General features: G+C 37.0%; 1 protein-coding gene across 3 annotated transcripts in view; it reads left to right on the top strand.

Annotated features, from left to right (window-relative positions):
* The first annotated feature begins 1,255 nt into the window (after positions 1-1,255).
* LOC150090271 (protein Cryzl2-like) overlaps positions 1,256-16,157 on the top strand; it is a 78,653-nt gene continuing 63,751 nt past the window's right edge. For 2 of the 3 annotated variants that reach the window (XM_090369043.1, XM_090369041.1), the window contains exons 1-2: positions 1,256-1,524; positions 10,785-10,881. In XM_090369043.1, coding sequence (XP_090225169.1) covers positions 1,348-1,524; positions 10,785-10,881 — 274 coding nt within the window. In that variant the 5' untranslated portion in view covers positions 1,256-1,347. Of the gene's footprint in view, positions 1,525-3,095; positions 3,128-10,784; positions 10,882-16,157 lie in introns of those variants that run through there. The other variant, XM_090369042.1, reaches the window with a different exon arrangement.

Here is a 16,157-nt window from a genome sequence, read left to right as displayed (position 1 = left end):
CTTTCCGCATCTTCCGTATTTGGTGGTGAGCTAAAAATCTTTGTATTACCGGAAAACGAATTAAAAAAATCAATAAAAAAAGAAAAAAATTGAAAAGAAATTATTATTACTAGCCACATAGTGCAATGAAGCCTGAGGCTTATTCTGAACCAGCCAAAAAAAAATTTCCGAGTTACCCTGAGAGAGAGAGAGAAGTAGAAGAGAATCACCAAAAAAGAGAAGAATGATGATATCCAGCTCAGGAACCTGAACCTGGGTGTGCCAAGCCCATAGTCATCAGATGTGAGCCAATGTTGTTTATAATCAAATATAAAAATGTCGGTTTCGTTATTAATTTGTTTTTTAGCTAATAAAATAATATAATATAATTTTTGTATATTTTTTAATGATTAGAAGAGGGTGATTAGGGGGGGTTCCCCCATTAAAAATTATTATTAGCCATATGGTGCAAGGAAGCTTGAGGCTTATGCTGCACCAGCCTGAAAAAAAAAAAAAAAAAAAGAAAAAAAAATTCCCGTATTACCCTGAGAGAGAAAGAGAGAGAGAGTGTGTGTGTCAGGAATAGAAGGGAATCGCCAAGAAGGCAAGAAAAGGGAAGAATGATATCCAGCTCAGAACCCTAGGTTTGCCAAGCCCATACTCACCAAATATGAGCCCCAACCTAATTAAATATAAAAATTTATAATTCAGGTTCGTGTGACACAAGTCAGAGGGGAGCGAAGCAACCTTCTGACTTATTAAAAATAATATATTTTATATATGAGCGTTGAGTTTTTACTTTTTTTTTGAAATTTCCGATTCGACTACTCACGAAAATAATTCTAAAATTTCAACCAATAAGAGAATTTCTAGTATTTCTTGTCACCATGGCGCCACATGTAGAAAATATGCATTTCTGAGAAGTGTGTGTTTCCTTAGTTGGGCGTTAGCGAAGTTGCTAGTGCAATTTTTAAGAAGCCGTTTTTGTTTTGTAGTCTCTGTATTTCAAAATCAGTTTCATATGTGGGCGCACACTGGAATTTCAGCTGTGGTTTGAATAATAAGACAACAAAATGCGTACGTTTATAATCAACAGTCGTTGACGTTTCAATGTGGTTCTTATGTATGTTGGTTAAATCCAAAAAGTAAAGTGCTTGTCCCATTGACTGTATCTTAAAATTTGGTGATTTGTTCAGTTTACTTAAAATGATTTCGAAAAATATTTCTCAGTTATGCAGTTACTGTTTAAGAACAAGCTTTGGGGCGAAAGGTCACTTTCAAAGCGGTTTGTTAACTATTTCATCAATTCAGAGTTGTAACTTCAGAAATATTTCCCGATATTGCAAATTGAACAGCTCATTAATTTGGATGGGAAAAAATTTAACTGCACCGAAACTTTGTAAAGAAGTATTTCTTCAGGTGAAATGGCCCATAATGTTTAGTGTGCAGCTTAGACAATGCTACAAAGCTGCAGTTTTAGAGGAATTGGGAAAAGAACTGGAAGTTAAAGAAATAAAATCGCGAAAGAAACTAAAGAACGAAGAGGTATATTTTCTATTTATTGAAAAGTTATTGAAACTTAAATCATTAACAGTTTAAGCAGCTAATCACATTTGGTGAAATGAAAATGTAGCAGACAATTTTATACATAATCCTGCAGTTTAGTGTCGGGAGTCACGGTGAGCCCGCAAGTCACCGCCAGCTCCGACCTGGCGTGAATCATATTCTGACAGGCAGTTCCGACTTGACAGCATGCGATGCTGGCAAGTACGTACTTGCAATAATTTTCTTTTTAATTTTCAGAAAGAATAAAAAAAATTCCTGACTGCGTAAGAATTTTAGGTTGAGATTCAGTTGCGGGTACAGCCAATGAGAATGAAGAGAATGAAGGCAGACGGCTCCACCCAGTGGGCGGAGTCAATTACGTCCTCAAGATCACAACTGACACTGGTGCCACGAAGTGCGTGTCACCCGTGTCACAGTGCGTGGCACGCGATATTGATATCACGTTTTGATGTCACGTGGTTGCGGTTTAATCATCGTAATTAATCACGTGGTTTAATCATCGTTATTAAAAAGAAAAAATTTAAAAAAAAAATAATACTTAAACGGCTGAATAATCCCGGGGGTGTGGGGGCTGGAGCCCCCACATTGACGGGGGTCTGGGGGCAGAGCCCCCAGAAAAAAAAAAATTAAATTTAATTTGAAATGTCGGCTGATGAAAGTGACGTGGCCACTTTCCTCCTCTTCTGAGCCTTCTAATTGGCTGATTAGTAATTCCTAATTCCCCCCATTTCTGTGGTTCCTCGTGATTTTATTTCTAGTTCAGCCACGTTGGGTGCAGCTGTGATTTGTAGTTCAGCCACGTTGGGTGCAGCTGTGATTTGTAGTGCTGCCACGTTGAGTGCAGGTGTGAATTCCTTTGTTTTAGGTATGTATTAGGTATGTTTTTTGAAAGCTGTTTCTGTGTTATACAAGCCCGCCACTCAGGATTGAAAGAAGCATTTTCACCGATCAGGTGAGTGGTTTTCTTTGTTTTTTTAGCTTTTCTGATGATGTGCATCCCAAATTTTCATTGTTAATGCTGGTGAAATCGGATAGTAAACAACCTTTTTTTTGAAAAAAATGTTCATGAAAATCTTCAAATTTTCATTGTTAATGCTGGTGAAATCGGATAGTAAACAACCTTTTTTTTAAAAAAAATCATCATAACCATTTCTGTTGTTCACGTGTATCCGCAATTCTCGTTGTTAATTAATGCTCGCGAAATACTCTTTTTTGCAATTCCCTGGCGAATTTTACGTTGTGCTGTATTACCTGCGGTCGAGAAAACGGTTAGTTTTCTGAAATTCAAATGTCACGTGACATTTCGCGAACTCGTAGAAACGTGTATTTTTGTATGTGGATTTTTCTGATTTTCGCTTTTATCCTTTGTTTTCAGCTTTCACTTTCGTTGCTGTGCCACGTGCCATCTGCGTGTCACTTCGCCTCCGCCGGGCGAGGAGAGGAGGGGGAACGCAGTGAGTGGGTGGAGTCAAAACCCGTCAATCACTGCTTTCCCCCTTCCTTTCCTCGTCGCCATTTTGGTTGGCCGTACCCTATATTGAATCTTTACCGAATTTTATTATAAAAATGATAATGGAAATAGGTAATTGTTATTAATTTTTATTTTCAGGTAATATATTTTGTATTGCCTGAAAATGAGTATATTTTGTGATTATTTGTAATAATTTGTGAATTACTACATTTGTGAAAAGGTGAATTAAATAAAAATACATATAGTACTTAATGCTATAGATCCAATGATTTTAACTTTTTATATATATTTATACACACACACGTGTATTTCCCCCAATTGATTCAGGAGTATTGTGTTATCGAAACCTATCCAAAAATAGTAAAAAAATTACTGTCAGTACAGTACATTGCCAGTACATATACAGACCGGCAGATACAGTGAGTATCGCACATGCTCCATGACAATTCTGAACACAGACCGGCGGATATCGTATGTCACGCACGCTTTGTCAAGTCAGAACTGCTCCGTCGGAATGTATGTGGATAGGCAGATACGGAGTGTTGCGCATGCTCTGTGACAATTCCCAGCACACAGACTGGCAGATAGTGACATGCAGACATGCTCAGCAAGTCGGAACAGCCCTCCAGAAAAATATTCAGGCCAGGTTGAAGCTGGCAGTGACTTGGGGGCTCACCTTTACTCACAACACAAAAGTGCAGGATTACCATTTTATAATGCCATTCCCTCCGTCATTTTCAACAATGTACTTAATTATTTAAAATAAGTATATTTAAATAATATTAAGTATATATTATTTAAAATAATATTTACTTAATTATTTAAAATAAGGGTTAAACTTCTGAAAGCAACTTTTATCCATGGATCTTTGCAACATGGAGCATGGATAAACTTAGCTCCTCCCACTGCTTTGCAGTGGTTGGATGATATATTGCAAGAATATTTACTGATGCTATTGAGGCAGTATTAGGTGGATAGGAAAACTGCTAGCTTGGTGGGATACAAGGACTAATAGATTAACAGTAGCCACTGGCAGAGGTGAAAGTGGTTCTTGCACTGCTTCTATTGGAATGAAAAGCAGCAGCCTGGAAAACATGATGCAGGGTATTTCAGAGACTGCTGGGAGTCATTGCGGTACAAGTAAACACATGGGTTGTGTTAGGGTAGCTAAGAATAGGAATAGGTGCTTGTATACTTGCGTGTATACAGAGTTCTTTACCTACATAAACTCTAGAAGGAAAGGGATGAATCAGATTGGTCCATTGGATATTGATGGTTCCAACTGTTGATGATCCTGCTCAGGTGGCTAACAAACTAAATGAGTATTTTGCATCTACATTCACCCATGAGGAGTTATTCAGGGAGGCGAATGCCAATTCCCCTCCCTGAGCAGTGAGCTAGATGATTTTGTAATAACTGAGTGGAAAGTGGAGGAGAAATTGTTGAAGATAAACATAAAAAAGGCACCTGGGGTGGATGGGATCTATTTAATTATATTAAAGGAGGCGGTAAAGGAAGTAAGCAAACCCTTAGCCATAATTATGAGAGCTTCCCTGGACTCAGGGGAGGTATCCATGGACTGGAGATGTGCAAATGTATCACCAATTCACAAAGGGGGTTCAAAAGTGACACAAGTAACTATATACCTGTTAGTTTAACTTGTGTTCCGGAGAAAATAATGGAATTACTGGTTAAAGAAGCATTGTAGGATCATCTAGACAAGACTGCAGTAATAGTTAAGACACAGCATGGGTTTGTTAAGGGGAAGTCTTGTCTGACCAGTTTGATTGGATACTATGATGTAGTCACATAGGAACTGGATGCAAAGAATAACTTTGATATCATATATTTGGATCTTAGAAAGGCTTTTGATACTGTTGCACATGGAAGACTGCTGCACAAATTGAAGCAGTGTGGCATTGGAGGCAAATTGCTGCTATGGATAAAGGGATGGTTGAGTGGGAGAAGACAGAGTGGTAATCAATGGACACTGCTCATCGTGAACTAATGTTATTAGTGGAGTCTCCCAGGGTTCAGTGTTGGGTACATCGTTGTTTTCTGTATTTATAAATGATATTGATGATGGTATATCAAGCTTAATGTCCAAGTTTGCAGACGATACGAAGGTTGGCAGGGTTGTTAAAGACACTAATGACAGCACGCTGCTGCAACAGGATCTAGAAAAGTTGAGCAGATGGGCTGAGAGGTGACAAATGAAGTTTAACATTGACAAATGTAAAGTACTACATATGGGAAGCAGTAACCCCATAGTGACGTGTCAACTCTGTGGTACTACACTGACAGTGGTAGAGAATGAAAAGGACCTGAGGGTAATTGTGCAGGCAGATATGAAGTTTTCTGAGCAGTGCAGATGGTCTGCAAGAGTAGCTCATAGTGTCTTGTCAATGATATACAGGAATTTTTCTAGCTGGGATAAGGAGGTGATTATCCCCTTGTATAAGGCAATGGTCAGGCCACACCTTGAGTACTCTATACAGGTGTGGAGACCTCATTTTAAGAAGGATGTAGAGCTGTTGGAATGAGTACAGAAAAGGGCAACAAGATTAGTAAATGGAACAAAGGGTTGCTCTTACGAAGAAAGGCTTAAGTTTTGCAAATTACAGTGTCTGGAGATTAGGCACCTACGAGGTGATCTAATTGAGGTGTATAAAGCCTTGAATGGTTTGAGCATGCTCAATGCTGATGGGATTCTTCCTCTTGCTCAGAATAATCACCTGAGAGGGCATAAATTCAAATTGAGGAAAGATAGATGTGTGGAGGTTTGCCGTTAGCCAGCGGGTAGTTGGTTGGTGGAACAGACTTCCATCCATTTTTGTGGGAGCTGATAGCCTAAATAAATTTAAGACTGAGCTGGACATGTATTTGGAATGAATGGTGGGGTGAAATGGAAGCGGGGTTTTTTTTTTTTTTTTTTGGCTGATGCAGCATATGCTTGCTTTCTTGAATCATATACCTCTACTGATGCTAATATTCCTTTCCATAATTTTGTTTCTTGATTTAAAACCAGGGGTAAGAGAGGGAACCCTTTAACCCCCCTAAGTAATTTAATTTATTTTCTTGCACCTCTACTCAATTTTCTGCCTGTTAGATCTGATTCACTCTAAGCTAAATTAAAATAGGGGAGCGGCAGTTTACATCTGCCCCAATTATGATCCTTTGATCAGGGAGCATGTCGGTCAAGGCCTGCAAGTACCTGGTGATGGGTGCGATGTCCTTGCCCTTGCCCGGCCTGCTGTAAAGGGCCACAGCATAGATTTGGCCCAATGGCATTAAGATGTGGGCACACCGCCCAGGGTGCACAAATCTGTGTTACTTTAGTCACAGTATAATTGGGATTGCGGACCACAACTGCAGCCCAAGGGGTGTCACTCTCGTCATGGACTATTTTGTATGCTGCCGGATATCCACCCATTTATTTTGAGTGGGTATATGGTTCCTGTAGTAGTAGGACGTCAGCTGCTTCCTCATCCGCTATGACCCTAAGTTGCTGGGCCACTGCGCTAGCTCTCTGCGCATTATGCTATATTATTGCAATTTTGGATCTGTTGTACTCTTTAGGGCATCTCTCCATAGTCGGTTCGTGACTGGTATAACCCTTTTACTTTAAGATAAACTGGACAGTTCGGGTCTCTGATAGAATGCGAATGGTCCATTTTCCCTGCCTTACTGTTTGTACAGGTTGGATCTTGCTCCTTGTTTGGACCTTTTATATTCATGTCCTCTGCCAGAGCAGTTACCGCAGGTTGATTCTGTTTGTGTACACGTATGGGTTGTGTGGCCATATTTACAACACTGGAAGCATTTCGGGATTGCCACATGCTCCTGGAATCTGTGGGATCCCCATTTAATGTAGATTCTCTCTTGATTCTTTAGTTGCTGCCAGACAGTCTACATTGTGTTAAATGTGTTTCTCATCCGCCTTACAGCCTTTACCTTGCACCCTGTGATTTTTTTAAATTTCCAAAGTTACAAAGGAGTCACTGTGAGGAAAAGGTTTCCAGTCATAGAAGTTGCAAAGACATTGGAGGCAATTCTCAAATGCATGTCAAAAATGACTTCCACCATGTTTTTGAAGAATGGCAGAAACATGGAGTAAGTGGATTTCATCAAATTGGGACTTCTTTGAAAAGGACCATCAAAATATGGATGATTAATAAAGGTATGTTGTGAAAAAAAAAATTATGATCATTCTTTGTTGGGCAGCCCTTGCATATCTATATCTAGCAAATGATGCAAGAAAGGAAGCTTAGCTTGTACAATATTGGGCAAAAAAAAATAAAAAATAAAATATTGTGCAGCAACTTCAGACACTACCAAAATAAAAATTATATTATATTTTAGTGTTTTTAATTACTGATATTCCTCTCTCAGCACCGATAAATTGCCCCTCTAAATTTAAAAGGGTTAATTATAAAATTAAGTAAAATTATTTGCCAATTTCATCACTTATTTTATTATTACAATAAACCTTTAATTTAAAATAATTAAATACTTTAACAGCAGTTAAACATCAGTTTACATCTTTAATAATTAGCACTAGCATTAGTAGATGCATATGATGCAAGAAAGTAAGCTTATATAGCATCAGTCAAAAAAAAAAAAAAACCCTTCCCATTTCACCCATTCATTTAATATAAAATGTTTATCTAGATTTAAGTTGTCAACTTCTTCAACAACAGATGGAAGTTTGTTCCAGCAATCAACCACCCGCTGGCTAAAGGCAAACTTCCGCACATTTATCCTACAACTGTCTTTTCTTAATTTGAATTTGTCCCTTCAGGTGACTAATCTGGGCAAGAGGAAGAATTCCATCAGCATTGAACTTGCTCAAACCATTCAAGGCTTTATACACATCAATAATAAAGCAGGTTAATTCATAACTAATGAGGAGGTTGGCCTTACTTTCATTTATCATTACAGTATCAGACAGAAAAACTGAAATACTATACGTGGAATTTTTGTTCTCTTTTATTGAAGTATCTTGTTGAAATTCTGGAATTAAGGCATGTTAAGAGTTCCTAGTGTTATGAAGGAATTATGTAAAACAAAATTCATGGGTGTTGCACCCTTTACAAGATTCACATTGTAGCATCCCAGGATTTCCTTCGTCTTCCCTTTCTGTCAGTCTGCTGAACCTCTCAGATATCAGGAAGACATCATATGAAACTAAAGCAAAGGTACTTAGAGCACTACTGCACTGTGAATAAGTTTCAGTGTTTTCATTGCCATTATACAACATGGCAAAATTTGAAATTTTTGTGCTCCACACAACTAGTAAATGTTATACAACATTCTAGCAATTTTGGTGATTGTATGTATTTCTACTGAATTTAATGGACATTAGGTTTAGTGGATAGTCTGTTAAATGAAGGTTTTACTGCATTATTATTTTTATTCATTATTTATTACATAAATGTGTTTATCATATCCAGAAAATTCTATAAATCTCAGAGTTCTTCTGTTAGGATATGCATCTTTTTTTCTATACAATGTATTTTTTTAATGACACACACACACACACACAAAAGGGGTAACCAAAAAGTTCTTGGATAGCATTAAAATCACAGTTGCCACTTACCTTGCATTTTATTCTATCATTCCCAAAGTAACCTCCTTGATGATGTGCATCCAATAGTTCTTCTACTATTGGAAGAATTTTGTGTCCCAATTTTTTTGAAACTTTTCAGCGTATCCTGCAATTTTTAATAGAGTTGTAAAATACCTAAAAATGCCTTTTCAGTGAAAAAACTTATTTTTGAAAATAAGAAATCTTGGGAGCTAGATCTAAAGAATATGCAGAGTGCCGGAGCACAGTCACATTTCTCTTAAGTCATAGAAAAGCTGGTTTAAGCAGTTCTTGGATGTCAAGAGCAAGTTGATCAAGTTAGCATTAGCAGAGGCATATGATGCAAGAAGAATGCCAATCTTGCAAGAAAGCAAGCTTTCTTGCAAAAGAAAGGTTGCTTTTTTGCAAGCCAAACAAAAAACCAAAAAACCCATCCATTCACTCAAAGTTTGTCTAGTTCAGCCTTGAATTTGTTCAAGTTGTCAACCACAACGACAGATGGAAGTTTGTTCCAGCAATCAACCATCCGCTGCTTAAAGGCAAATTTCCACACATCCACTCTACAACCGTCTTTCCTCAATTTGAATTTATGCCCCCTCAGGTGCGGGATCTGAGCAAGAGTAAGAATCTCGTCAGCATTGAGCTTGCTCAAACCATTCAAGGCCTTATACACCTCCATCAGATCACCTTGCAGGTGCCTAGTCTCCAGATGCTACAATTTGCAGAAGTTAAGGCTATCTGCATAACAGCAACCCTTTGTTCCACTTACTAATCTCATTTACCTTCTGTGTACTCATTCCAGCAGCTCTACATCTTTCCTAAAATGAGGCTTCTAGACCTGTATACAATACGCAAGGTGTCGTCTGACCATTGCCTTATACAAGGGGATAATCACCTCCTTATCCCTGCTAGCTAAATTCCTATATATTATTATTAGAAATATGATGCAAGGAAGTCTGAGGCTTATGCTGCAACGGCAAAAAAAATTTCCGAGTTACCCTGAGAGAGAGAGAGAACGAGAGCAAGTCAGAAGTAGAAAACCAAGAAAGAGAAGAATGATGATATTCAGCTCAGAACCCTGGGTGTGCCAAGCCCATACTCACCAGATGTGAGCCCTTGGGGTAATATTATTGACAAGACCTATGAGCTACTCTTGCAGCCTGTCTGTACTGTTCAGAAAACTTCATATCTGATTGCACATTTACCCCCAGGCCTTTTTCATTTTCCACTACTCTGAGTGTAGTGCCGCGCAGTCAGTTGGTTAAGTTACTCTTGGTAGGTTTTTCAATATCAGTGGGATTGTGCTTTAAGATTTTTTTTGGCACTGAGTCAAACATTCAGTCTGTATTTCTGAAACAGTTAGTAATGGAAGATGCACTACATCTTCCATATGATAAAAAATGATATTCTGGGGATTAGTTTAGTCAGGGATATACCAAGGCATGGGCAAATATAGTTTTCATCCTAGGTGCATTTCTGATAGGAATGCAAAATGAAATTAATGAAATAAAGTTTAAATTGTAGAGGGCAGAGAATGAACTCTTTCCTGTACAATCTAAAATTGTCAGAGCACAGTACAAGCCCCATGGTTTTAGTTTAGCCCCTGGTGAAAATAGCCAAGGTTATTTTATGCATATTATTAGTTAGCATAGCTTTGGTTTAGTACATCAAAACAATACTACTTTACATTTCAGTCTGAATGCATGACAATTTCTGATCAGGAATAATATGATTGTGGTATTCCATCCCCTTTGTTCTTCATCTCTAACAACCTATAATTTCTTCTTGTTCCCGAAAACTAAACTTTTTCCCTCAAATGCAACTTGAGATTTTGCACTCAAAGAAAGAGATAACAAAACAGGAGTTCTGTAAATGCTTATACCAGCAACAGATTTATTGGGCTTGCTGTATCAAGTGTCAAGGGGAGGACTCCAGGAAGAAGGTAGCTTACATTTTTTTAAAATAACATTCATAAAAATTCATAATTTTTTTTTATATACTGTTTTTTATATACCAGGAACTTTTTAATCACACCTTGTATATTATATTTTATTTAGTATTCATTGAAATAAGTTTAATATCAAATTACTTACATGTGCAAAGTATGGGATATATCTGTTTTGTGAGAAGTGTAAAATTAAATTAAAAAAAGAATCATTTATTCTTGCTTTTATCTTTTAGATCAGAGTTGCTGTTCATTCCTGTGCCGTAAATGTGACTGACCTACTTATGTGTCAGGGAGAGTATGATATAAAACCTGCACTGCCATTTATTCCTGGTAATGAGTTCATAAATGATTGTATGATTACTTTGTTTATACAGTAGAAGCCCTCTTATCTAATGCGATTGGGACTGGTAGCTTTTTGATTTGAAAAAGTTGGTTAAAGAAGGGAATCATAAAAAAGTATACATATGTACCGTAAGAATTTTGTTTTCAATAAATATATATGCATACATCTGTTTAGATGAAGAAATGTGAAGTTTTGCAGCATAGTACCCCCACTTTTTTTTATAAACATTACATTGTTAACTGTTGTTCAATGTAATGTAAAGCTGTATCTTGGATGATTTTGATGATTTTTGGCTCTGGATTTGATCCAATCTCTTCTTCATTTTTAGATCCATCTGTTTTGGCCATGGTGTGACTTGAGAATCATTCATACAAATATATGTATTCATTTGTTTTCCAACAAATCATTGGTTTGTTGGAAAACATTGTTGAATCCATTATATATCTTCTTGCTGTAAATCTTTGAAACCTTCAGTTTTTCTGAAATCTGTTAAGATGTGTTCTTTATTATCTTCTTGTAGTTCAGGACTTCTGTTAGCATTGTCAGCCTTGGACCAATGTAATGTTTATAAAAAAAAAAGTGGGGTACTATACCGCAAAACTTCACATTTCTTCATCTAAACAGATGTATGCATATATATTTATTGAAAACAAAATTAATCAAGATTTAGCAAATGTTGAATTTTGTTCCTTTCTAGTGCTATATTGTATACATATCTTTGATTGATAGCTTTTAATGATTCTGTGAGATGTATTTTTATGTCTTCAGTTTTTTTTTTTTTTTTTTTGCAAAATTGAACTTGAAAGCTTTCACCTATGTCACCTCTTTTGGACATTCTAGAACTGTTGATCCATAGGCTGGATTATGGACATTACATTCAGTGGTAAAATCATGGCTTTTGTGTCCCCAGTCTTTGAGTTCCTCACAATTAGAATTTGAAGGAGCATTATTCAGAAAGAGACTATTCTTTTCATGTAAGTTTTTCTTTTAACTTTTCTTTACAGAAGGTAATAAAAAAAAACAAAAAAAACCCCATTCTTTGAATAAGGTAGAGTCCATCCATTTTGATTTTTCTGAGTGGTAGTAGTCTGGAGTAAAGTAGAGATGAATAATTTATATATTTTTTAAAAGTTCTAGGATTAGCTGATTTACCAACAACAAAAAGTAGCAATTTGTGAGTTCCCATTGCATTGCTGCAGGTGGCTACCATAATTCTCCCTTTGAATTTTTTTCTATGAAAGATCCTGGTGCACTAAGCTCCACTTTTTTTGACATTGTTTGTAAAGGTAACATCTTATAATTTATACCTGTTTCTTACATATTATAGAATTATTCTCCAATCAATTTTTCTCTGTTAATAAATTATCTTAAATGTTGCATAAATTTTTGAGCAGTAGGCTAATCAGTGTATAACTATCTTTCTCTTTTCTAATGTGAATGTTAGAAAATTCATCATATTATACATAAATACGATGACATTTTTCCTCAAGTACAAGCCATCTGTCACTTTCTATAAAACTTTCTGCACCATCAGTCTTTTTAATAAGGCCAAGGTCATTTTTTGATGCTGCTGATTTGAAGTTCTATGTTGTCTTCCTTGCATAAATCACAACCATAATGCATTGTCTACTATTTCTAATTTTTATTTCTTTAAAGTGGAATAAGAACTTAATGACACTTGTAAAACAGAGTGCAAAATCCTTCCCCCCCCCCCCAATCTTTTACAGTTGTCTTGCCGAACAACAGCAATATTTTTTTAGACCATCAGCTTTATTGAGTCTTTCCAAAGCATTCAATTGAGTTTGCATAGAAAGAATAATTTTTTGTTTTGCTCACGTTTCGTTAATTTAAATCATATACTGTAATTACAATAACATAACTTTACTGATGCAAATGTGGTTTGGAACAAATGCACAACTGACCTCTCAGGAAGTGTACAACTCAACAAGTAGGTGTGGTGTGCTACTCTAGCTGTAATCATACTGAATGGTACATTGCAGTGTGTTGTGGGCATCAGACAGTATGTTTTAAAGAGGGAAGGGGAGTGTAGGTCAGTTAAAAGGGCTTCTACTTACTAATATTTTTTATTTTCTTCTCAGAATGGAACACAATTTCACTATGTATGTAGTTTTCTTGAGCATTAAAATTAATATCTTTTAAAGCTGATTGTTGGATCAGTAACATAATTACGGGGTGAGAGTTAGTTTAGATTAAAGGTGCAGTTTCTAAATATATTATTAGTGAAATGATGCAAGGAAGCAAGTAGCATCAACTATATTTAGTTGATGCTACTTGCCTCTAAAAAAAGAAAAGCTATATATAATATCAAGTAAAAAAAAAAAACACAAACTTTTTAATCACTTAATTTACTTTGGATTTACTTAGACTAATGACTTCTATAACATTAAATACAAATTTATTCTAATAGATAATTATTCTTTAGCTGAGGGCAAATTTTTGTACATCTGTTTGACCATCCTTTTCATTTGTCTCGTGTGTTGTTTGAGAAAGAGAGAGAAGATGCCATCAGCATTTAATTTGCTCTTGCCTTTCAAAATCTTAAACACTTCAATTAGATTTCCATGCAGTTTCCTGTTGCTGTAATTTACAGAACCTTAATCATATTTGGTAACAATACCTTTTTGTGTCCCCTGGCCAACCTCATTGCTCTTCTCTGCACCCTTTCCAACTGATCTACATCCTTCCTAAAATGAGGTTTTCAAACTCATATACAGTATTCAAGATATGGTCTAATTATTGCCTTATATATTACGATAAACATCTTTTTGTTTATACTGACAAATTTATTTTGTGGTAGTGACTGAATCTTATGAGCTCTCCTAGCAGCCCATATGCTTTGCTCAGAGAACATATGTTGCAAACCATACAATTACCATTAAGTCTTTTATCAGTATCAACTGCCTTGAGTTTGATGTGAAATGGTATATTATTCAGGGATTATTGTTATCCAAATACACTACTCTGCATTTACCAATGTTAGACCTCAGTTGGCATTTTCAGTCCATCTGCTTAGTTTATGTAGATCTTGAAGTAGCATACTCAGAATACTGTCATTAACCACTTTGCTGACTACATCTGTGTCTACGTCTAGAGCTCTGTTGTTGCCAACATTGCAATGGAGGAGTTAGAGGAACACATTAGCATTAATAGAGGCATATAATGCAAGAAAGCAATCTTATGCAGCATCAGCCAAAAAAAAAAAAAAAACGCTCCCATTTCCCCCCTCTGTTCATTCGAAATACCTGTCCAGCTGAGCCTTAAACTTATTTAGGCTATCAACTTCCACAACAAGGGATGGAAGTCTGTTCCACCAACCAACCACCCGCTGGCTAACGGCAAACTTCTGCACATCTATCCTCCATCTGTTTTCCTCAATTTGAATTTATGCCCTCTCAGGCGATTATTCGGAGCAAGAGGAAGAATCCCATCAGCATTGAGCATGCTCCAACCATTCAAAGCTTTATACACTACAATCAGATCACCTTGCAGGTGCCTAGTCTCCAGACACTGTAATTTGCAAAACTTAAGCCTTTATTCGTAAGAGCAACCCTTTGTTCCATTCACCAATCTTGTTGCCCTTCTCTGTACTTGTTCGAACAGCTCTACATCCTTCTTAAAATGAGGCCTCCAGACCTGTACACAGTACTCAAGGTGTGGCCTGACCATTGCTTTATACAAGGGGATAATCACCTCCTTATCTCTGCTAGAAAAATTCCTGTATATCATTGACAAGACACCATGAGCTACTCTTGCAGACCGTCTGCACTACTCAGAAAACGTCATATCTCCTGCACAGTTACCCCCAGGTCCTTTTCGTTCTCTACCACTGTCAGTGTAGTACCACAGAGTTGATACGTTACTCTGGAGTTACTGCTTCCCATATGTAGTATTTACATTTGTCAATGTTAAACTTCATTTTCCACCTCTCAGCCCATCTGCTCAACTTTTCTAGATCCTGTTGCAGCAGCGTACTGTCGTTAGTGTCCTTAACAACCCTGCCAACCTTCGTATAGTCTGCAAACTTGGATAAACATTAAGCTTGATATACCATCATCAATATCATTTATAAATACAGAAAACAACAATGGACCCAACACTGAACCCTGTGGGACTCCACTAATAACACTAGTCCACGATGAGCAGTGTCCATCGATTACCGCTCTGTCTTCTCCCACTCAACCATCCCTTTATCCATAGCAGCAATTTGCCTCCAATGCCACACTGCTCCAATTTTTTCAGCAGTCTTCCATGTGCAACAGTATCAAAAGCCTTTCTAAGATCCAAATATATGATATCAAAGTTATTCCCTGCATCCAGTTCCTTTGTGACAACATCATAGTATCCAATCAAATTGGTCAGGCAAGACATTCCCTTAACAAAACCATGCTGTGTCCGAGCTATAACTGAAGTCTTGTCTAGATGATCCTGTAGTGTTTCTTTAACAGTGTCCCCATTAATTTTCCTGGAACAGAAGTTAAACTAACAGGGCTATAATTACTTGTGTTCCCCTTTGTGTATTGCGGTCACATTTGCACATCTCCAGTCCATTGGTACCTCCACTGAGTCCAAGGAAGCTCTCATAATTATGGCTAAGGGTTTGCTTACTTCATTTTCCGACTCCTTTAATATAACTGGATTGATCCCATCTACCCCGGGTGCCTTTTTTATGTTTATCATCAACAATTTCTCCTCCACTTTCCTCTCAGTTATTACAAAATCATCTAGCTCACTGCCAGAGTTTAACTCACCTCTGGCATTTCCCTCCGTGAAAAACTCCTCATGTGTAAATGTAGATGCAAAATACTCATTTAGTTTCTTTGCCACCTGAGCAGGATCATCAGTAGTTGAACCCTCAATATCTAGTGGACCAATCTGATTCATCCCTTTCCTTCTAGAGTTTACATAGTTAAAGAACTCTGTTGTTTTTCTTTGCATCCTTTGCCAAAGATTTCTCATAATCTGCCTTTGCCTACCTAATCTCCTTTGTGACTTGGTTACAGACCAGCTTATATCTATCCTAGGCTTCCATGTCACCCATTAATTTAAATGTATCCCATGCATTTTTCTTCTCTGCCATATGTCTCATTAGTTCATCTGACATCCATTTAGGCCTAAACTTTGAACAATATTTCTTAGTTGGTATGTTAAGTTTAGTAGCTTCCAAGATAAATTCTTTGAATGCTTCCCATTTTGAATTTGCTGTTGGTAACATCATCAGTTGGTCCCACCGTATAGAATCTAA

Source organism: Mastigoproctus giganteus, chromosome 2 (genome assembly GCF_048544385.1).
Source record: "Mastigoproctus giganteus isolate SK-2022 chromosome 2, ASM4854438v1, whole genome shotgun sequence".
Lineage (NCBI taxonomy): Eukaryota > Metazoa > Arthropoda > Arachnida > Uropygi > Thelyphonidae > Mastigoproctus > Mastigoproctus giganteus.
The sequence above is the reverse complement of the archived record's forward strand: the minus strand, read 5'-3'. Positions and strand labels throughout refer to the sequence as shown.